Source organism: Nicotiana tomentosiformis, chromosome 2 (genome assembly GCF_000390325.3).
Source record: "Nicotiana tomentosiformis chromosome 2, ASM39032v3, whole genome shotgun sequence".
Classification (NCBI taxonomy): Eukaryota; Viridiplantae; Streptophyta; class Magnoliopsida; order Solanales; family Solanaceae; genus Nicotiana; species Nicotiana tomentosiformis.
The window spans coordinates 87386388-87411404 of record NC_090813.1 but is presented as its reverse complement, the minus strand read 5'-3'; the positions used below and the strand labels follow the sequence as shown (position 1 = coordinate 87411404).

The window sequence follows — 25017 nt, the reverse complement described above, 5'->3', positions numbered from 1 at the left end:
GCTGCAGCTATTGATCAAGACTGCACTATGATTCCAGTTTGACCAATTTTGTATTTTGCCCATCAAATTTCAGCGTTTGGTTCACCTTAATCTCAAACTTTCTACTTTCTACCGGAGACAACTAATCAGTCACCACACGTTATGCCAAATAAGTGTTTTACAACACTAGTGGTATTTATGAGACACCCAACCCACCGACAATTTTCCTCCCTCTATTTCTAGTACCACCACCATTGCATATTGTACCACCACTTTTTCTCCTTCAACCCATTCGCTGCCTAGAATTTCACAAATCCGCAGAAGCGTGACAGAGAGCTAAAAGTCATTTATAACAAATGAGTAGTTCTAGGCTGTGGGGACTTTTTATAGTATTTTAAACTTTTGGATTAATATGCTTAAATGTTTTACGGAAGGTACAAATGACTAATTTTGTAAGATTTAGAGATAACTTTGAACTTTTTCTGACCAAGGTTGAATTAGGGGGAATTGTACTTATAATGGGATTAGCACATTCACCGAGTCAACATAGATGTAAAACTACATGCACTATGTATTTTTAACAGTTTACCTTTGCTCCTTTCTCCCATCTCTAATTTCCTTTTCAACTCTCCATTGAAGCAGTTCACAGAAATGGAGCTTCCCTTTGGGAAATACTCCACTTCAGCTCAAAGAACTCCAAGAATATTTCTACTTATAGTTTTAGCAGTTACAGTTCTGGGTCTTATCCCTCTTTACCACCCCTTTAATTGGTACCCAGCAGATTTAGTAACCCAATATCCATCTGAAATTTCACCCACATACCATGCTGAGGAGCGAAAGATAAAGATTAAAGAACCCAAGACTTGCGATATTTTCAGTGGAGAATGGGTTAGGAATCCGGATGCTCCATATTATACGAATATGACCTGCTCTGAAATCCATGAGCACCAAAATTGTATGAAGTATGGTAGACCTGATAGTGATTACTTGAAGTGGAGGTGGAAGCCTAGTGGATGTGAGCTCCCCATTTTTAACCCGTTTCAGTTTTTGGATATGGTCAGAAACAAGTCTTTGGCAATTGTCGGTGACTCAGTTGGAAGAAACCACATGCAGTCCTTGATTTGCCTCCTGGGCCGGGTACCATTCTCTCCTCTGCAATTTTTATTAATTTTGTTTAAGCTTTTTATTTTCTTCCATTTGCATAGACTGTACTTGCTGGCAGGGCGAATGTAGTTACTAGGTTTTAATTGAATTCAAAACTTTTGACGCGGAGTAAAAATTTAAATGTAAAAATTCATAATAGATATGAATTTATAATTTTAAAAATATAATAAGTTTAATACTAAAAATTTTGTAAGTTAAACCCATTAGATTTAAATTCTGAATCCGCATCTAGTTGTCGGTGTGTGGTAAATTATTTGCTTCTACTATATTCTTTTATAGTTTATCTTAGTTTGGTGAAAACTCTAGTTTGGATTAGCTAGTTGGATGCACTTTGCTTAGCTTGTTGATGCATAATGGTTAATAGAAGATTTGGTCTACCTAAGGGCTAAGGCTAGAGCTTTCCAAGATTTTGGTGAAATTTTAGTGTTTTAATTTCCAGAATAAAGTTGTGACTTCTGAGATATAGTAAAATGTACTCCCTCTCCTCTAATAATGTGAGTATGTGACAACGTTTAATTGGAGACAACCTTAAAAAGAGTAAATAAAAATTTAGAATTCGTGATTTAAAACGAAACATATTATTTATATGATAAAACTAAAAAGTTAAAATTAAATTATTTTAAATAAGAAAATATGTGTTTTTTAAAAATAATTAAAAGAATATGACATATAAATTGAGACAAAAAAGTATAGGATTAACGGCAAATATGGCCATTAACAGTAAGATGGAGGACTGGAAATGTAAAGTTCTGCACTCACTGATGATTTTTCGATGGAAAGGGTGCACAGAGGGCTTTGGAGTAAGCACAACCTCGTGAGTCGTGAGTATAAAATGTGATGTGAAAGAGTACGACGTCGTAGCACATCCAACTGCTCAACGGAGATGCCAGTCTAGTCACAAACCACTGTCAAATTAAAATATAGTATATAATAATAAAGTCATTGTCATTTGGAAATGATTTCATCTAGTCCAAAAAAGTTTGTTCTCATTTCATTATTAATCATCCCTCAAAATATTAAAATAACAAAGTACTATACAAGAGAAAAGAAAAGCAGACAATAGGAGGAACATCGGGGGCCAGCGTGAAATTTGTCATATTGCTTGTTAATCCTCAGAAAGTGTCTTGTGTTCCCAATAATATTATAATACGACTATTTAGCTAGATCCATGGAGCTTTTCCCCTTAAAATAATGTATCATGAAAAATTGTTAGAGAATGGGGTCATAACTTGCTCCTTAGAAATGTAAGACATAAAAAAGATAATTATGCCCCTCTTGAGATTTGTTTGACTAAATCATTAACAACCATGATTATGGTTCTTATACGAATAATTAACCCAAATAGTCGTCCACTCAACTGATTAAACTAAAAATAGTCGGTGAAGGTTATAATATATTCACAATTTATGTATTATATATGTATGTATAATTGTGTACAATGAATGTATAATCTATATATATGACTTGAAAAAGTAAACAATGAATATGGTTGGTACCAAAATAATCTTATTTTTTTGGTTTTGATACAACTCTTTATAGTAAGTCCGGAATTGCTCCGGACAATGCGATGCTTTGCTAAACACCGCTCTAATTCATGTGCTATAGTTAGCGCTAAACTAATCTAAAGACAAAATTGATGGAGTCCATCTCATTCAAAAGCCAAAATAATAGGCATGTGCCTAAGGAAAATACTTGCCTGAGAATTTCTTTGGTTTGGCGGCCGACGTTGAATTTCTTTGGTTTGGCAGCCAACATTGTTGAATTGTTAACATTGAAGAAAAAGAAATATGTGCAAATTGTCAAATATAGTAGGCTTCACAGAGTGAGGCTTCGGCTATAAAAGGAGAGTTTCGGCTCTCATTTCTACACACCAACAAAGAGAGAAAGAAAGAGTGAAGCTTCACAGACAGGATATAAGAAAATAGTCTGTGAGAAAAATAGAGAGAGTAAACGATATTGTAGTGAGGTGAGAATATCAAAGGAGGGTTATTTCTTTTGAGTGTTGTAGTGGTCTTTGGAGTATTTTACTCGGACCTACAAAGTGAAAAATTTCTTGCTATAGTGATATCAGTTGCTCATCCCGAGGCCGTGATTTTTCCCTTATTCAAAAGTTTTTTCTCATTTCATTATTAATCATCCCTCAAAAAATTAAAATAACAAAGTAGGAGTGCTATACAAGAAAAGAAAAGCAGACAATAGGAGGAATTCTTAATCGTCAGAAAGTCTCTTGTGTTCCCAATAATAGTATAATAGAGGAATTTTCATAAATCACTCTAGTTTAGAGTCTAGTAACTATAGTTTGCCTAATTACTATTTGTAGCTACTATTCAATTGTTACTAATTTGTATCACTTGTATTCAAACGTGCAACGAATACAACTAGTGTCAACTGTATTCGTTCACACGAATAAAACGTGTATCAACTGTGTTCGTTCGTGCAATTGTATTTATTCGTGCAACGAACACAATATGTATCAACCGTAAACAAGGCGAAATATAAGTGTGTATACAAAGGATACAACTTATATCGACTGTATACATGTATAAAAGGTACAACATGTATCGATTGTATTTGTTCGCGCAACGAATACAACTAAGGCGAAATACAGAAATACATAAAATGTTTTTGTTGAGATTAGCTTGACTAAATCATTAACAACCATGACCATTGTTCTTGTATTAATCTTATTTTTTGGTTTAGATAAAACTCTTTATAGTAAGCCCGGAATTGCTCCGGACAATCGGATGCTTTGCTAAACACCGCTCTACTTCATGTCCCATAGTTAGCACTAGACTAATCTAAAAACAAAATCAAGAAGTAATAAAAAAACTGATATGCTTTTTTTACTTCTTTTTGTGTTTTTAGGTGGAATATCCTGTTGATATCTCTGACAATCCAGATCAATCTTTCAAAAAGTACAAATACACAACTTACAACTTCACCCTAGCAATAAATTGGTCACCATTTTTGGTTTCAACGAAAGAAGCAGATGCAGATGGTCCATGCCATACTGGACTCTACAACCTTTACCTAGATGAAGCAGATGAGAAGTGGACCACCCTAATTGGGGGATATGACTACATCATCTTAAACGCCGGCCACTGGTTTGCCCGGTGCAGTGTCTACTACGAAAACAACCAACTAGTCGGCTGCAGGTATTGTGGACTGCCAAATGTTACTGAACTCCCACATAACTATGCCTACCAAAGGGCATTCAGAACTGCTCTTAAAGCTATCAACGACGTAGAAAATTTTAAGGGTGTAGCGATTCTTAGAACTTTTGCACCTTCTCATTATGAAGGCGGGGACTGGAATAAGGGAGGAGATTGCATAAAGACAAGGCCATTCAGAAGTAATGAGACTGCGTCGGAAGGTCAAAGCTTGGAGCAATATAGGATCCAAGTTGAAGAGTTTAAGGTTGCAGAGAAGGAAGGAAAGATGAAGGGGAAGAGATTCAGATTGATGGATACAACACAAGCAATGTTGTTGAGACCAGATGGTCACCCAAGTAAATATGGGCATTGGCCTAATGAAAATGTGGTAAATGATTGTGTTCATTGGTGCTTGCCTGGTCCTATTGATTCTTGGGCTGATTTCTTGTTTCATATGTTCAAGATGGAAGGCACCAGATTCCTAGTTGAAAAGCTTCAGTGAGAGAGCTAAACTATACATTATTGTACTTTGATTTTTTATGTATTTTTGTTTCTAATGATCATTTATTCTTTTGAGGACTCTATAGTCGATAGGTTGGTTCCGAATTCAGGGAAGTAGAAGACAAATCTTTCAATTCGTTCAAAACGCAATTAAAATATGATCATTAGAGAAATGAATCTAAAACTTGATAAATGACAAGTTACATTATATGCAATCTGTTGGGATTTTTCTAACGAGTGTGAATGGAAAGAGGCACATTTTGGATTGCTCTTCTTTATTTCACCCTTCCTTTGTCTATCAATTTAGATGCTTGGTCTCATTTTTCATACACAGAAAAATCTGAAAACTTCTCTCTTTTCTGCATTTGTTGTATTATTTTCTAAATAAACATAAGTATCAAGTGTGATTTGCTCCGTTTGTTGAGTTCACTGAAATTCTGTGATTTGTAGTGCCGCTATCAGAGCATAGTTATTCCATTCTATCATGGCAAGAATTAATCCAAAACCTTGAGTAACAGCGAGGGCATTAAATTACTTAAGGACACAAGGCTCGAAATTATTTTACGTTTTGTTGATTAAACTAATGTTTTTTTGCTTCTCTGATTTTATGGTTTCGAACACCGATTTTACTAACACAACCAACATGTACTCATGATCCATTACAAGTTTAGGTAGGAGATCTAGATTAGCTTGGAAATTTTAGCCTGCAAAATGCCACAATTTAGTGTCAATTTAATTAATTTAATGTCATCTTGATATAGAAGCAGGCCCCTGCAACGAAAGGCAAGTCGCCATGAGGCTAAAACTCGAATTGCAGCGTTACAAATTCAAATCTAGAGTTTTATTTTATTTTATTTTTAAAAGCTGTTACCTAATTGAGTTTTCTCTTTTTAGATTAAATATGTGAAATAGTCATATTTGGGGAAAATGAATTATTAGTTTGATCTATCATCTCTGTGTCTTTTCATACAATTTGTCTTTAAACTCACGGACAAGAAAAAGAAATTCATCTTCTATCTCATGATTCATGAACTATACTATTTCCAGAGATTGCTAAATCCACTCAATTGGTATTTTTGTCCACTCTGCAAGAGAATATTAAGGTTGTTCATAAATCATAATCAAAACTATTTGAATTTAAAAAACACAAATTTCCAACTCTTATTCTTTTAAGTTAGTTTCTAAAATTTCGACTTTTGTTTGTTACTGTGCTTTCATCTGTTAGAAAATAAAGACGGACAAGTTAGACTAAAACACATTTTTTCAATCCAAATTGCCGAAGTATACTTCAACTGAGTTGGGCCATGACGTGTTCACTGATTCAATCAATTTAACTCGAGTATAATAATTTTGCTTGATTTTTATTTGTATGTGCTTTTCAAGTGGTTGGTCAATGTATGCGAAGAGTAAATAAAAGTTTGAAATTCAAGGAAACTATTTTTATCAAAGGCGGATCACACGTGAAACTTTGTACTAAAAAGGCAAAAATGGTGCATAGATAAGAAGGAAATAAAAGCAATGCAAAGTCCTCATCATTCAGCTAATTGCCACCAAGCTACGCCATGTTTTAAGTCTCCAACAAACTCTTTCACCTTTTTCCTCTGAAAGTTATTGAAAACGGACAACATAATCATTGTCCAATTAATTAAAAGTGAGTAACTCTAACTATCCAACAGAGTAAATTAAGTTTTTGAATCACTTTTATTAATGATAGTAAGAGCTCTCATGTGAACCTAGGACGATCGATTGCTTAGTAACCATGTTTACATAAGATATGGAATGTACTGTGTATCTATGGCAGTATTTAAAACATTTATATAAATCTTAGTGGCAAAAATATCTGTCTAGCTTGAAGTGTTGGTTTGCGATATATATATACTATTCTTTAATCTTTGAGAATATTTTACTCTTCAACTTTCAAGGGATTTAGTAATAATTTTCGTTGTTTGTTGAACCATATAAGGTAACGTTTATTTTCCTTTTTATCATAAGCGACTTTGCTTCATGTATGATATGCTGCTTATTAGATTTAAAAACCAGAATATTAGTCAAGTTTGAAAGAATTCACCAAGATAATAATCATTTAGCCCATAATACCAAACTCCAAACATATACAGTAACAGTAGTTTTTTCTATGATTGATTTTCCTAGTACTAGCTAGTATATAAATTGCTCACAAAATTTTGATCTTCGAAAACGTCACTTGCAGATGAAGGGTGGTGGTGGAGCAGAGCTTCCCCGTTGGAAGTACATTTATATGCTGTTGGAAAGCTTTAGAAAAGTTGTTCTACCAATCTTAACATTAGTACTCCTAGTCAAAATCACCTTCTCCTCATATAATACTACCACTGATTCTTTGCTGCAAAATCTTGAAACAACCCTCAATAAATCAGTCCCTTTTGATCAGCAAAAACATGAGGCAATCACCCAACTGCAGTCTGTTGGAATTACTAGCATTAATCATTCAGAAAAAGTAGGGAAAAAGCAACAAACATGCAACATCTTTGTGGGAAAATGGGTATCATATCCAAATGGACCATACTATACAAATGAGACAAACTGCGCAATCGATGATCGACAAAATTGCATGAAATTTGGAAGACCGGATCGTGATTTTATACACTGGAGATGGAAGCCAGATGATTGTGAGCTGCCACTTTTTGATGCTATGCAATTCTTGGAACTTGTACGTGATAAGACTTTGGCTTTTGTTGGAGACTCACTAGCAAGAAACCAGATGCAGTCACTGGTGTGCCTGCTAGCTAGTGTAAGTCTTGTTCTTAACAGTAGGACCCTTTGTGCTTCCATTACTCTGTTTTCACCTAATCCTAAATTTAATTCCTCATTTACTGACTTTATATTTTCATTAAACTTTATTCAATATACTCTTTTACTGGTGTAGCCATGTTGAATCGACAATTTATAAATGATTTAACTTATATGCACTAACAATGTAACGAACGTATCCTTCCCTATTCCAGGTTACCAAATTAGACCTGCTATAAATAATCACTTGTTCTTATTGGTCGCATTAATATGATGGTTTCGTTTATGCAAGTCAAATGGCATGAGGGAAGTTTTCTGGCTGGTTCAGGGAATAACAGGAATAAGGGTGGAAAAAACCCTGTGACTTTAGTCGACTATGCTAATGAAAGAACAAAGTTAGTCCAATAATGATATGAGAATTGGCAAAATCAAAGTTTATTCACAAAAGCTCAGCAGTTTTTTTATTTTTATTTTTTTATATTTCTACATTCTTTCTGATCAAAATATCTTGCGCCATATTTCAGGCGGCCATTCCTGTAGACGTATCAGAGACTAAGGACGCGAGATTCAGGCGTTGGTTGTATAAAGATTACAACTTCGCAATCATAGCCCTATGGTCTCCACAGTTGATTAAATCCTATGAATCTGATCCTAATGGCTATTCATACAACAGTCTCATGGATCTGTATCTAGACGAGGCCGATCATGTCTGGGCAAGTCAAGTTCACAAAGCTGATACTGTCATAATCTCCGGAGGACAATGGTTCTTTAGGCCATTTTTGTACTACGAAAACGGTCAGCTCATTGGATGTCACAAATGCAATGAAAAGAACACCACAAAACTAAGCCATTATTATGGATACAGAATGGCGTTTCGTACAGCTTTCAAGACACTTCTAAATCTCAAAAGATTAAAGAGTCGATTGGTAATACTAAGACCATTCTCCCCTCAACATTTTGAGAATGGGGAATGGAATAAAGGAGGGAATTGCAACAGAACAAGGCCCTTCACGAATCAAGATATTAAGTTGGATGGATATACATTACAAATGTATTTGACTCAATTGGAGGAATTTAAGGCAGCACAAAGAGAAGGCAACAAAAGGGGTGTCAAGTTTCGATTGTTAGATACAAGTGAAGCCATGTTACTGAGGCCAGATGGGCATCCAAATCATTATGGACATTGGCCAAATGAGAAGAAATTAGCTGATTGTGTGCATTGGTGTATGCCAGGTCCTGTTGATACATGGAATGAGCTTTTGCTATCCATTTTGAAGATGGAAGCAGAATGAGTTGAAGCTTGGAATAGCACCACTCATTCTTCAGGACAGTAATAATTTATATACATCTTTAGAATTTGGTAACAACCGTATAATAACTTTTTAAATGTTTATGTAATATTTTTATATTTCAACATAATCTCTATAAGGACATCTATAGAAAAATATTTGTCACCGGCGCAACTTTTAACCAATATGCTAATGCTATTTATTATGAGTATGTCAATACTGCTTAAGCGGAAATTGACATCATAATATATGGTCTAAATTTTCTTGCCCAAACAATAGGGTAAAAATAGCACGGGCTAGCCAGTTTTCGGACTGGTAATTGAAAAATAGCCAACGTTTGCAAACTCACTAAAAAATAGCCACTATTTTGCTGAAACACAGAAAGTTCCAACATAGTATGCTGGATTATGGAGCTTTTGTGTATAAACTTTCAGCATATTATGTTGGAACTCCAGTATACGGAAAGTTCCAGCATAATATGATGGACATTGGAGCTTCTGTATATAAGCTTCCAGCATATTATGTTGGAACTCCAGCACATTATGCTGGAATCTCATATGTAAAAAATTCAAACTCCAGCATATTATGCTGGAATTTTTCCGGATTTTTAAGGGTGTTTTTGTTCAGATTTTATCTTTACATGAAAAAGTGACTAAATTTCGATTACTTTTGAAACTGTGGCTATTTTTCAATTAACAATTGTAAATTTGACTATTTCTGATTTTTTTTTTTCCAACAATAGGTTGACAATTTGGTCCATTTGTTATGGGCCAAATTTTCAGCCGAACCAAGCCTGTCTTTAATCAAAGTCCAAGAAGCGCAATCAACCAGAATGTATTCACACTCTGAAAAAGAGAAGCTCCGAAAATCCGTAAAACATCTGAAGTACAAACTAGAATTTTATTGCAGACGACAAAATTAGTACTAATACATATCATTGTGATTAATAAAGTGACTATAGAATCTATACTTTCGAATCCAGTAGGTGATTTAAAATTACCTCATGATATTTTACGTTGTTCCATTTCACAAAGATTTTAAGTGGTGTCATAATTACTTTTATAGCTATTGTTAAAGAAATAGACAACTCCATCAATGTCAACTCCTTCTCCTAGCTTTTGTGGTCTAATATTATAAGGTATGCTTTTGAGCTCTCTCCATGATTCACCTGGCGTTTCTAAAGTGAAAATCCAATTTCTTGACGGCTTATTTGGATCATCATAAAGTAGTGTCATCAATATTTTATGCCTTGTTTTATCTGTGTGGAAACCCAATGTACAACAATAACACCACTTAAAATCTTTGTGAAATGGAACAAACTTTAGATCTTCTTGATCAGCAACACTACTTAGGCAAGGAAGAAATCTGGTTTCTATTGTACTAGGATTTACAATAATAGCCGGCTGAATGAAATTGAATGGATCCCATAAACATAATAAACCTTTAGCATACGCAGATAATTAGTATTTATGGTCCAATTTCTTAACATGGAAAACGGAGGCTTTGGAGGTTTGCAAGCTCTATGGTTAAAATTTGTCTTGACAGATATTTGAAAGTGCAAGGAAATTGGTGGTTTCATGATCATGAGGATATATATACAGAAGAGTGGCTTTGATGTATGTCTAACTTTGATGTAAATTCATGATCATACTAACTTTATTTTAATTTTTTTTAGGATGTTTTAAAAGTACACTGGCTCTTCTATCAAAGAAAATAAAATCGTCCAAGTATGTACCACATTTTCTTTTCCCATATATATTTGGTTAGGGTTCAGCAATTAGAAGTCATTTTAAGGAAAAAAACTATTTGTCTTATGTTCTGCCAAGACAAGGACTTCTGATACAAGCAACCGTAAGTGCCTTGGAAGAGTTTTTATTTTTAATAGCTCTTTTGAAATATAGTGTGAGAATCCTTCCTAAAAATTGTCTAGCCTTATAATTAGCATATCATACAATGACGTAAATTCAGTAAATCAAACTAACGATACATCAACCTTCTATTCCACTATGCAATGCTTAGTAAACATACAGCTCTCTTTCTCTCAAGTAGAAATATTTGAACCGGATAGATATTAAGCTAAATGATCAAAGAGATTTGCCTCTATTTTTACTTTACTTGAGTTGTCTTCTAACGCTAACTTCCAGTATGAATTTCTCCTCATCAATCAGCTTAAATTGGCAAACATCTCCTTCACGCAAAGCATTACCGGCTATAAATTCTCCGAACCCAGTCTGCAGTAGAAGTCTATCCGAAATGTGAACTGAAACCGGCCAACTACCTCTATCAGTTTGAAAAGTAGCCTCAAAGTTTTGCCCTTGCCCCCCTGTTCAAGTATCTATTGCCAAAAGTAGCTGGTACATTCTGCACAAGTATGTGTGGTCACAAACATGCTCAAACACAATACACATTTAATAATCAAGTGATCGATATCAAATGCAATGAATTAAAAACACTACAACAAGCAGTAAGACAACTTCCATCACCATTCGAAGTATATTCAACTACTTAAAAGAATACCAATTGACCAATAATATTCACACAACTGATGTTATTGTGACGACATGCAAAGTTACAACTATATAATCATAAAATACCGAGTTATCATCTTCTGCGAATTATATGCATCTGAAGTAAGTTTTAATGTTTTAGGAGGTAAAATATTTTCTCTTCATCAAATATTAAGGTCAAAGAAACACAAAGAATCAAAGAGGATGTCTTTCAGAGGATCTCAAATATTACATTCCCATAAACTCGGAAGCACAAGGTAGTTAAAATCGCACAACATTTTAGAAGGGAATTTCAAGAGGAATGAAGTAGTCAAATGTAGGACGAGATGCATTACTTATGAAAGGGAAGCTGGTGGAAATTTTACAGTAAGGGAAGGATACAAAGCTCTTACTAGAAGTGGTAATGAAGATTCATTCTGCAGCGGTTTGTGAAAAGCAAAAGTTCCTACCAGAGTGGCAATGTTTTGGCTGGATAGCATTGCGTGAAGCATGCCTTGCACAAGATAATCTAGCCAAAAGAGGTTTTATCTTATGCAGTAGATGTTCTTTGTGTGAAAAAAGATAAAGCACCAGTCAATCACTTATTTATATATTGTACGATAGCTAGGGAGTTGTGTAAACTATTCTTAAATCCAATCAATATCAAATGGGTCTTTACAGGGAACACAAAACAGGTTCTTTGCAGCTGGAGAAGAAGGATTCATAAGCCGATTATTAGAATATGGAACTGTATCCCTCTAACTATATTTTGGGCGCTATTGAATGAGCAAGAACATAACATGCTTTCATGGAGATAAAACAAAAGTGCATCAACTAAAATACAATTACTTATACGTTTTGTCAGTTTGGTCTAATTTTAAGGTGTAAATGATATAAATCATCTGATTGATTTTGACAGTTCCTTAGGAAGCTAATGGAGAACTAATCACTTCTCTTTTCATGAAACATTTACCTTTTGCTCAATAACAAATTGCACAACATTTCACACAATTCTATCTTCCAAAAAAGGTCAACAATTTCAACTAATTAGCTCACAAGAATATATCGAAGCTTCTATTTTCTTTAAAAGTTTCTTTTGTTGGGAAATTATTGGACATAAATGTCAATCCTAGAAACATGAATTTTCGATACTGTTTTGCATCTTTGATACTAAAGCAATTGTATTTAATCATTTTCGAAAATTAGTTTTAAGGATTTATGAATACATGCAAATTAGCAAATAATAACTTACCAAGCACTTTTTTTTGGATACAGGATGGCTTAATGACAATGTTGAATGAAGGGACATAGACAACCAAGTCTCCTGATCCATTACGCATGAAGACAGATGTGTTGCACCAAACTAGCTACAAACTGAAGATCTTCAAAGAAACTTACCATGCACAATTTCTTCGTCCAATGGATGTATCTCAGGTTCTTTGATGGCAGTTACGTCCCGCTTTAAGCTGCCATATATTTTAACGTAAAACTTCAAATTTCCAGCATAGGAAAAGGTTAAAAATTCTCCAAATTCCAATTATTGTCCCGCACAAAGTCTGGCCAACCTCCCATGAAAAAGAAATCATTGTCATTCTTTTTCACAACAACCTTCCAAGATCTCCCTGCAAGATCTTGAAGCATAGAGCTCGCAGGAATATCTCCATTGAAAAACTTGAGAAAGGCCGGTGGAATTCTCTAAGCAAAGGAGAGATAAAACGGAACATAACTTCGCTTTGATTTCCGGTGGAAGAAAAATGTGCAATATAAACAATAGAACAAGATAGAATTGCTATAACAAAAATTGAAGTACACTCCTAGCTGGGTCTTAATCCAGTGCTAATTTCTTGAGTATATTGTCTGATAATGTCCACTCTAGTCTTCTATATCTAGGACCATAACCACCAGGTAAATCTTTTATTATGTCATCATTCACTCTTCAGTCAATAATGAAGTGTATTAAATTGGCATTCCTTTCACATATACATCTTTAGCCCTTCTTTAAATATTTACAAACCATCTCTAATCCTAGTTTCTCTGCAATTATAAGAGTATAGATTGCTTATTAGGATAATAAACACCCATCTTACCAGATTATAAGGAGTAGTAGTAGGAAATAAATATTTGCAAGTTTGAGTATTATTTTCATCAACATCTAAAAGGACCCATATGAACCGTGAACATTCAGACAAGAACCAAAAACCATAAGAGAACATACCTACATGAAATGACCTCTGTTTTTAAATTGATTAAGAACAGCAAAAAGGTTGGAATAAGTTAAAAGTTCAACTAGCGGATCTTAATGCGACGTTTTATTACCAGTTAAGGAGAAATAACAAACAATTATAACAGCAAATATTACCAGTTGGGGGTTGCATATTTGAGGGTGATAAATCTTAAAGAACTCAGGGAGATGATCGGGGAGTCACTTGCTCAATTGATGTCACCATTTTATCTTTCACCTTCTTTCTGCTCATTTTGTCTATTGGAAAGAGGCTCTCCAAACCCTCCCAAAAACGTAGTACATGAGATTATAGTGGGTATGTTATTGTTATTATTATTGTGCATGTTGTTGTTGTTATTATTGTCTATTGGAAAGAAGGCTCAACTATAAAACAACAGACACAGAGAGGGGAAAATCAGTACTTAAAACAAGAAAATCGTATAAACACACAATATAAATAAAATAAAGATGAAAATGGAGAATATGAATGAGCAGTAAAGATAAAATAAATAATATCTCTGTATTTTTGAAAATGGTCTAATAATATCCCTCATTATATTATTAGGTTATCTATACCCTTGCAGTCATACTTTGGATTCAAATATATCCCTCATTTAAACGGAGAGACACGTGTCATCGTCCTATTGACCAATTCTAAATATCTCCTAATTAATTAAAAATACCCATTATCCATACCCGAAAAATAATTTTATAAAGTAATTTTTTTTTTGTAAAAACTGGAAAAAACTGATTTTTTTTTACTAAAAACTGAAAAAACGAAAATAATTTTTTTTCAGTTTTTACAAAAACACTGCTTTAAAAAAAATTGAAAAATACTTTCTAAAATAATATTTTTGTAAAAACTGAAAAAAAATTGAAAAACAATTTTCTAAAGCAATTAAAACGGGAAAAAATTGATTTTTTTTACTAAAAACTGAAAAAATCGAAAATATTTTTTTTCCAGTTTTTAGAAAAATATTGCTTTAAAAAACTGAAAAATAATTTCTAAAGCAATTGTTTTTGTAAAAACTGAAAAAACAAATATTTTTATTTTTTTTCAGTTTTTAGTTAAAAATAATTCAGTTTTTTTTGCAGTTTTTAATTGCTTTAGAAAATTGTTTTTTAGTTTTTACAAAAATATTATTTTAAAAAATATTTTTTATTTTTTTTGAAGAAGATTTTTTTGTAAAAAATGAAAAAAAAAATTTTCATTTTTTTTCAGTTTTTAGTAAAAACAATTCAGTTTTTTTCAGTTTTTACAAAAAAAATATTGCTTTATAAAATTGCTTTTCGGGTATGGATAATGAGTATTTTTAATTAATTATGAGATATTTAGAATTGGCCAATAGGACGATGACACGTGTCCCTCCGTTTAAATGAGGGGTATATTTGAACCCAAAGTATGACTGCAGGGGTATAGATAACCCAATAGTATAACGAGAGGTATTCTTAGACTATTTTTAAAAATACAAGGGTATATTTGGACCTTCTCCGTAAAATGAAACCTACATCTTTCACTACTTGACTTTTGGGTTTTTGGTTCTCATTTTTGCTGGTATTTATAGAGGGGAGATGGAGATGAGGAATTGGGCCGACCCATTTGGGACCCGAATTACCTCTCTCTCTCTCTCTCCTTCCTAATCTACCTCTTCCCGAGGTGTCCGAGGTATGAAGCACTGGGAATCTGATGATTTTGGCGTGGGAAGATGATTCCAAGAGTTTCACAAAAATGACTCCGGAACCAAAATATGATCTTTTTTAGACTCAAACGACCGAAATACGTGGAAAAAAACTTAGTGACCGAAATACATATAGCGTCCTTTAAAAGGGCGCTATATGTATAACACCTTTTATAAATGTGCTATGGTACAAGACTGCCAGGTATAGCCCACCAATAAAATAACTCTTCTGCGCTCCCTTTTAAAGGGCGTTATACCTCAAAAAATTTGACCCCCCGGATTGGGCATTGCCTTATTTAAAGGCGTTAAGGATTTTGCAAAAATCCATTCAGAAATATTCTCAACTACTGTTAAATTTTTCTTCTTGTTAAATTCTCAAACATATTCTCATAATGTGTGAAGAGCGAAAAGTAAGGGTTTCATTATATTGGGATATTGGGGGGGGAGGGGATGAGGTTATGGTGACGAATAACTCAGTGAGCTATAGTTTATTTCCACAATGTCATGTTAAGTTGCCACTTACAATGGAGTACGATAGACTGGTATCGTTGTTGTGTAACAAAATGAGTGTGAGCAAACGTTCGGTGAACCTTAAAGTAACCGGAAGATATCTGCATTCTGTCACTCTGCAAGGGGTTGCTAACAATGTTGAGTTTAACATCGAGGATGATGAAATTTTGAGTGATTTTTTGAGGACTCCGGATGAATACCGGGAATTTCTTTTGATAAAAATATTGGAAATGTATGTGAAGGTTGAAGACGTTCGCAATAATGAGGTTGTGCAAAGCAGGGATAACCCTCAGTCATCGGGTGGTTATTCTGGAGCAGTTTTTGCCAAACAGGTTCCGGCTGAAAGAGTTTGGCCTGATTTAAACTTATCTCCACGGGCGAATGAGGAGCGAGAAAATAATTTCTCTCCTACTTTACATAATCCACAAGATGAGTAGTAAACTTTAATTTTCCTTTGTGTTACGATATTTATTTTTGTTGTATTTGAATTTGTATTAACACTCATATATTCCACAGGGGGTACCGGCCAGATATGAATTTAATAAGTTATGAACCCACACCAGTTGAAATATATGTAGTTCTGGTGTGTTGGATCACGGTGGTCCATCCGGGAGTCATCACCAACAGGATAATGTCCATCATGGGATGTCAACACATTACGACTTGTAAGTGAAGTGATATAGCTATATGTAAAGTATTTATCAATTTGAGTAGCTCATTATTTTGTTGTTTGTGCAGTGAAAACGAGCAAGTTGAACCTCCTATCCTGACTTAATTGCTCGAAGACAACATATTTAATCGGGATCTGGAAGATGGACAGAGTCAGGAAGAGAACAATGATTATGACAACAATGCCGATAAGTCCGGAGATGATACACCCTTTCCTGATGAGGGTGGTGATGAGGAGGAAGAGAATGATGGACCTGATTTGACGAGGGAGCATGATCCACCCCCCGTTAGACCAAGAGTGTACGAGTCCCACATGCCGTTTCATTCAAGGAAGATTTCCTACCTTGATCATTTGTCAAGTATGCCGGATGTGGATGCCCTCACAAGGGATACTGACGAAATTCGGATAGCAATGTGGGATGAGTCTAAACCAACGGTGATGGCAAAGGGCATGCTTTTTTCTGATAAAACACGCCTAAGCAGGGCGGCGAAAATGTACAACGTAAAAGAGTATCGTGAAATGACGGTATGGGAGTTAACATCGGATGTATATAAGGTTGTTTGCCATAGATGATTTACGGGTTGTCATTGGATGCTGCGTGCAAGCAAGAAGAAAACATGTATGTGGAAAGTGGGTAAATACACTGGCACCCACACTTGTGAAATGGACACATTCAGTGGGAATCACTTCAACCTGGATGTTGACTTGATTTCTCTTGTCCTGATTCCACACATTGAAGCGTCTATAAGGTACAATATCAAAGAGTGCATTACATCCGCCCGCCAGGAATATGGCTGTACCATTACCAAAAGAAAGGTATTTCTAGGGCGCAAACATGCGTTTTAAATTGTTTATGGTAACTGGGATAAGTCATTTACAGTTTTACCCAAGTACATGGACGCATTGCAACACTTTAACCCCGGGACCATTATTGAATGAAAACTTGAGCGGAGTCCGGGAATACCAGTTCATCAAGCTACTCCACTATCCATTAGTCAATTGCAGTAGTACATGTTTCATTAAGCAAAGTCTAACCATCGGGCCCAATCATCTTTTTTTTTAAAGTCCAAACCTCATTTTTCAATTTCAACTAGCAGACATGAATTTTATCCCCAAAGTTCAAACATTCACTATGTACTCAAAAATTATGTTTTCATCAATCTTCATATTAATCAAACAAGAAAGTAACAAAATTTAACAAAGCTAATGAGACCTAACAATTAATATAGAAAAAATATTTCAATCTTCATGAAGCTAAATAAGATCAAATTATATATTCAAGCATAATATCTTAACAAAATAATGGTGGGAGAAATGGACCTTTACAAGACTGTTTTGAAGCTCGGATAATGGACAAGGATGCAAATGGAGCCTCGACCAAAATCGACAAACGGAGCTTGAGCTCGACGACTCAACTTTGGAGCTGTTGTTTTCTGTACAAAAAGTGACTGTTTCGCTGGGTTTTCGGCTCGTTTTTGTCATGCTTTTTAATTTGGTTTCCAGTTGGTTCGGGGTTGGAGTTAGGTGATGGATTGCTGGATTTTTCGAAAGAAAGCCGAAGAAAGAATGACACGAATAGAAATTCCCTTAGTGTAGAATAAGCAAAAATATTTCTCTCAATTTTCTCCTCCCTTCTTTTCTCTCCCCACATTTCTTTTCTATTTATAGAAAAAATTTTGAAATTTTTTCAGATTTAATTAATATTTTTATTATTTTTTTAATTAAAAAGAATTTCCACTTCTTATTTTTTTAAAAAAAATAAAAAATAATTCCCCACTTTCCTTTACTTTTATTTTTTAATTTCTTACTTTTTTTTACTTTTATTATATTTAAATTTTCACTTTTATACTTTTTTTTATTCCCCACTTATTTTACTTTTCTTTTTTTTTTTTATTTTCACTTAATTTTACTTTTTTTAAAAAATTTTCAGCTACCCTTTTATTTTTTAATTCCAACTTTCTTTTACTTTTCATTTTTAAATTTTCACATTCTTTTACTTTTATAATTTTTAATTTTTTACTTTCTTTTACTTTTACTTTTTAATTTTATATTTCTACTTTTCCTATTTTTTAATTTCCATCCGAAATTTGTTTAAAAATGATATAATTAAATTTTATTTATTTTCAGTTTTAAAAATAAAAATAAAAATAAAAATAAAAATAATACTAATAGTAATAATTGACCTTTTAAATTATTATTAATTTTTATCCTATATATATATATATATATATATATATATATATATTAAATTTTATTTATTTTCAGTTTTAAAAATAAAAATAAAAATAAAAATAAAAATATTTACATAGTAGAAGGTGATAAAAATTCAAATATAGTCAAAAATTAGGTGCTCACAGCTGCCCCTCTTTGCTTGGAAACCTGAAGAGTTTTCACGCAAAGACTAGGTGAGCCATGTGACTAATTTTTGACCAAACCATTATTCAAAAGGAAAAAAATAAAAGATACGGTGCAACCGAGTCCTGGTTTTGGACAGCCTACATATCCCGGGTTATAGGAGAATCAGGTCGCGTGTAGTTCAAGGAGAATGGTGGAATGATGAGTTGAGGAGTCGAGTGATGTTCCGTCGAGGCTTCGGTCCACGGTCCTGCTATTATATCAAAATAAAAAAGAAACTAAACAAACCTATCAGTTGTGAGTTACAGGTTTCCTATCTATGAGTCTTCAGAAACTTGATCTTGAGTCTTGACTGATTTTTCATGCATTACATCCGTCCGCCAGGAATATGGCTGTACCATTACCAAAAGAAAGGCATTTCTAGGGCGCAAACATGCATTTTAAATTGTTTATGGTAACTGGGATAAGTCATTTACAGTTTTACCCAAGTACATGGCCGCATTGCAATACTTTAACCCCGGGACTGTTATTGAATGAAAACTTGAGCGGAGTCTGGGAATACCAGAATATATATATTCAAATACGTGTTCTGGGAATTTAACCAGCAGTTGATGGTTTTCTGCATTGCCGACCGGTAATATCTATAGACGGCACTCATGTCTATGGAAAGTATGATATTAAGTTGTTGATCGCCGTTGCAGTAGATGCTAATGGAAGTATATTTCCTTTAGCTTTTGATATTTGTGCCAAAGAAAGCCAAGAGACGTGGACACTATTTTTGAACCACTTGAAAGAGCACGTTGTCAAACAACGTTCAGGTATTTGTCTAATATCTGATTGGCATGGTGGTATTATAAGTTCTGTAGAGAATTTACCTGCATGGCAAGAACCGTATGCCTACCATTGTTATTGTGTGAGGCACTTGAAGGCCAATTTCAAGAAGGCACATCCCAACAAGGATTTGCATGATTTAATGTGGATGGCTACAACAGATCACCAAGAGCATAAATTTCGGAGGCACATGGAATCTATCAGGCAGGAAGACGAGGCAGCCTATCGTTGGTTGATGCGACATAAGCCTGAAAAGTGGACTTTGCATGCATATGGTGGCAGAAGATGGGGAATTCTGACTACAAATGTGTCAGAGTCTTTCAACGGGTTATTGGAGTCTGCATGAGGATTGCCTGTCACTGCCATGGTGCGAATGTCATTCAAGCAGATGGCGGAGAGGTTTGTTGAAAGGGCTGCAGCTGCAACGTCATTAATGGAAAAAAGGTGTTGAATTTATGCCACAACTAATGAAAAGATTTGAGAAATACAGGCGGCGAGCATATTGGCATTCATTTTTACAGTATGATCACGACCGAAATATTTTTGAAGTTCGCACCACTATCCATCAAAATCGGGGGAATAGTGTACACACCATAAATGAATCTAGAAGGTTATGCTCTTATGGAAAATGGTCCATCTACCACATGTCGTGCTCATATGCCATCAAGTACTTTCAACATACAGGTTTAGGGCCAACCAACTACATTGATAAATAATATAGTATTGCTGCATGCTTAAACACCTATAGTGGGCAGTTGCAGCCAGTGGGTGCTGAGCATTATTGGCCACCGAAACCATTTAAAATGGTGTATAACAAGGAGTTTTTGCTTCAGCGACAGGTACAAAAAAGAATGCGTATGCGAAACCAAATGGATGTTGGTGATACTGTTTATGTGCGCAAATGTGGTATATGCTCGTAAACAGGACACAACCGTCGAAAATGTCCTTCAACTGATTTGGGTGGTGGTAGTAATCCAGCTCTTGGTAGAATTTCATCTAATGTGTCCAACTATCAAGGATACACGTAGTGTTTTGTTTTCGTAATGTGGTTGTAATAAGTGTATGTACTTGTTTATGTTGCAAAATGTATCGAATAAAATTATGTTTCCATTGTTGTTAAATATTATTGATATTTAATATTATCAGTGGAGTAAATTAATGAATTTCTCCCTCCCGTTCATGTTATCAAAAATAGTTTTAGATTAAAAAATCAAACTTATTACGATGAGTTTCGAATTTCAATCTAAAATTATTAGAAAACTACACTGTCGGAGAAGGAAGATGTTTGATAATTATGTATGTGTGTGTGTATATATATATATATATATATATATATATATATATATATATATAATTAATCCTGTAGCACCTAATTTTTGATCATATTTTTAGATTTTTACCACTTTTAGTATTTAAATAATTTTAGGTTTAATCTTGATATTTTAGCTTTTGTTTCACCTTAAAGTTTCTAAAAATATGTCTTTCTTTAGTTTAATATAGTTTAGATCTTAAGTTAGTAATTTCAAAAATATTTTTTAGTTTATTAGAAATTTTGTTAGAATAGTATTTTGTTTGGGTATTTATTATCTTTTAAAAGAAAACAAAAAGAAAAGAGAAAAAGAGAAAAGGACGAAAAAATAGCAAAAAGGATCTTGACATTTAGTATTTAAGAAAAAAGAAAAATTGATTTTTTAAGAAAAATCTTTTCCACTCTTTATGTGTGGACCCCTCACAAAAAAATAAAATGTGATAAAACTCTTTTGCACAATCTGACAATTCACTCACATGCACCTCATTTTAATTCCCACTCACATTTTTTTTAAGCCACCCCCCCACGATGTTTCTCGGAAATTCTCTTTCTTTCCAAGCAAATGAATATATACACAAAGAGGAAAAGGGGAAAAGGGATAGCAGCAACGAGGAGCTTCTCGGCACAAAAATAAGAGAGGGAAAATAGAGAGGGGACCTTTTCTGGATCCCTTTTCTTTCCCTTTTTCTTTCTCACCCCACACTCCAAAATCAGCCATAAAAACCTCTTGAAATCCAGCTTCAAAGCACCTGAAAAGGCCAACTAAACCTGACTGAAAATCATCCAAAAAATACCTCCTAGACCCAGTTGAAAGTGCTGCTCAAACTAATCTCAAAAAACGCAATAAAACCAGCCCCGTACCACCAAAAACTACCCCAAATCAGTGTGAAAATTAGCCCAAAATCATCGTCCAACTTAGACGGTTTGAATCCTTCGAGGTTATTGATTCCGGCTCGAGTTTCTAGGTCCCTAGCTCGATTGAAGTTCGTTGTTTGTGGTATTTCCTTTCCTCTGTAATCGTTGGCAATTTTGAGCAATAAAGGTCTTTCTCTATCCTGTTCACTTCATCTGAATGTTTGGATTTTAACTTTACTACTTTAGAATTTTAGAGGGTATTTGTTATCGGTTTGTTGTTGGATATTACTTATTCCCTGTTTTTATTTTTATGTGGTGAATTGTTCTTAGTTTGAGATTTTTGTGATGTATAATGATTTTATGTTTCTTTTTGTTAGCTTTATAATTACAATTTAGCTTTATAAGTTTAATTTGTCAGGCCTTACTAATTTTAGTCAATAGATTAATAGTTAGCCCACTCTTCCATAATAGATAATTATCTCATAATTTCAAGGATAGAATAGTAATTTATAAATATCTCTAAATGTGGATAACTTCTCAATACCTTAAATTGCCAAAATATTTCTTGACTTCCAAAATAACTCCTTCCATAATTCTCATGCCCTACAATAATCTCGAACTTAGGGAGAAATGATTCATACACGTGCTAGTTGCTTTAGGCGCGATTAATAAATCATCGTGACTATGAATACGGTTCCCGTGGCATGGTCACGATACGTAAATCCCAACTCAAGTGCGCATTTCACGCGACTTGATTTCAACTTTGAATAATAATAAAAATAAACATGTTGTAAATTGCGGGTGCGTTTCACGTGACGCGATTCACAATATGTACGAAAACAAATGAGTGCGACAACACGACTTGTTCAAATAAGTTCCATAAATAATTAAAAATGGTTAAAAGTAAAAAATGCACAATAGGTTTTTAAGCATGTAATAAATCTGATAATTAGGCTAATTATTAATAGTTGAGCGACCTTGCTAAAATTACGGAACTCGGGAGTGCCTCACACCTTCTCCCGGGTTAACAAAATTCCTTACCCGATCTTCTGTGTTCGCGAACCAAAAATTGAGTCAAATTTTCTCGATTTGAGATTTAAAATAAATCGGTGACTTGGGACACCATAACTTATTCCAAGTGGCGACTCTGAAATTAAATAAATAATCTCATTTCGATTAATGTCACTTTAATTGAAAAAAACCCCTATCCCTCGGAAAAAAGGAGGTGTGACAGCTTTGGCGACTCCGGTGGGGAACCGAACCCAGAATCTCTAATTCAGTGTTCACAATTCGAGCTTAGAATAACTGTTATACTTGGCTCTTATTTCTTATATGATTTTTACGTGTTTGAGCCTAATGTGCTAAATGTCATTTTTTACCGCTTTGATATTACCGTGAACTGTATATAAAATTGTTACGATACCCTTCTTCTCTCTGAGTCTTCTAAATCTTTTGGGAAGCGTGCGCTTCGCGTCGCTTCTTTTCTGTTAGAGTCATACCCCTAATTTTAGAATGAGGATCAGACAAGTTGCAAAGCCGGTGAATCTTCTATATTCCCGGTATGCTGCCCCCCCCCCCCTCCCCCGACTCGAGTTGTCCGCTCGGATAAGCCAAGTCTAGAACAATACACCCAAGATTCAAACTTAGAATGACATAACCTCATGCCGGATCCCTAGTAGGTACGTTTGGTTGCATCACGTACATTTGGCTTTGGGGACTCAACACAGGGGTTGGGTCCGTCTAGGACAGGTGTACCCAAAAATTAAAAGATCATCCCGATGCATTTTACGTGCTGCTTGTGCATTTATTTGCTTCGGATTGTATGTTGAACAGTTTCTAGAATAGGGAAAGAAAATCAAGAAAAATCAAGAGTGAGGTAGGAAAGAAAAACGCCCGATTCTGAAAATTCCGGTATTCAAAATATCCCGAAATTATGCCAATTTTTTGAAAAAAAAAAATTATTTCAAAATAAGTCATATTTTTCTGTGCGTCAAAACTTACCGAACTACGCAAGATCTGATTCATGCAGCGTCATGATACGTAGGCAATCCCCAGCAGAGTCGCCAGAGCTGTCACACCTCCTTTTTCCCGAGAGATAGGGAGTTTTTTCAATCTAAGTGATATTATTCGAAATTGGATTATTTATTTAATTAGAGTCGCCACTTGGAATAATTTATGGTGTCCCAAGTCACCGATTTATTTTAAAATCCCAAATCGAGAAAATTGACTCTATTTATGGTCTGCGAATACAGAAGACCAGGTAAGGAATTTTGTTAACCCCAGAGAAAGTGTGAGGCACTCCCGAGTTCCGTGGTTTTAGCACGGTTACTTTACAATTACACTTGGCTTAATTTCCTGATTATTACATGTTTAAAACCTTTTATGCTTTACTGTTCTATACCAATTTTATTTATTTTTAACCCTTTTAATATTTATGGAATTTTTTTGAACAAGTCGCGATGTCGCGCACTCGCTTGTTTTTGTACATATTACAAATCGCGTAACGTGAAACACACCCGCGATTCATAACATATTTTATTTTAATTATTTGAAGTTGGGGTCAAGTCACGTGAAACGTGCACTTGAGTTGGGATTTACGTATCGTGACCGTGCCACGGGAACCGTACCCATAGTCACGATAATTTATTACTAATCGCGCCTAAAACAAGCTACGATGTTCATACTTTTCTCAACTCCTAAGTTTGAGATTATTGTGAGGCCATGAATTATGAAATCAATTGTGGAAAAGGATCAGCTTTTGCTCTTAATTATTCTGGCCCAGATAACTTAAAATTGATCATAGCACAATTGGCTTTTTAAAGCAATTAATGAGTATGCCCAATTACTAGTTCATCAAGCTACTCCACTATCCATTAGTCAATTGCAGTAGTACATGTTTCATTAAGCAAAGTCTAACCACCGGGCCCAATCATCTTTTTTTTTAAAGTCCAAACCTCATTTTTCAATTTCAACTAGCAGACATGGATTTTATCCCCAAAGTTCAAACATTCACTATGTACCCAAAAATCATGTTTTCATCAATCTTCATATTAATCAAACAAGAAAGTAACAAAATTTAACAAAGCTAATGAGACCTAACAATTAATATAGAAAAAAATATTTCAATCTTCATGAAGCTAAATAAGATCAAATTATATATTCAAGCATAATATCTTAACAAAATAATGATGGGAGAAATGGACCTTTACAAGACTGTTTTGAAGCTCGGATAATGGACAAGGATGCAAAT

The 25017-nt window shown here is 34.4% G+C and overlaps 2 protein-coding genes across 2 annotated transcripts; both read left to right on the top strand.

Annotated features, from left to right (window-relative positions):
- The first annotated feature begins 118 nt into the window (after nucleotides 1-118).
- LOC104114494 (protein trichome birefringence-like 19) lies at nucleotides 119-4879 on the top strand. Its single transcript, XM_009624951.4, has 2 exons — nucleotides 119-1116; nucleotides 4009-4879. Exons 1-2 carry the CDS (start codon nucleotides 631-633, stop codon nucleotides 4795-4797), a joined length of 1275 nt encoding a protein of 424 aa, XP_009623246.1. The 5' UTR covers nucleotides 119-630; the 3' UTR covers nucleotides 4798-4879.
- A 1711-nt stretch (nucleotides 4880-6590) lies between these two features.
- LOC104114496 (protein trichome birefringence-like 19) lies at nucleotides 6591-9016 on the top strand. Its single transcript, XM_009624953.4, has 3 exons — nucleotides 6591-6759; nucleotides 7006-7563; nucleotides 8087-9016. Exons 2-3 carry the CDS (start codon nucleotides 7006-7008, stop codon nucleotides 8852-8854), a joined length of 1326 nt encoding a protein of 441 aa, XP_009623248.1. The 5' UTR covers nucleotides 6591-6759; the 3' UTR covers nucleotides 8855-9016.
- The last annotated feature ends 16001 nt before the right edge of the window (nucleotides 9017-25017 follow it).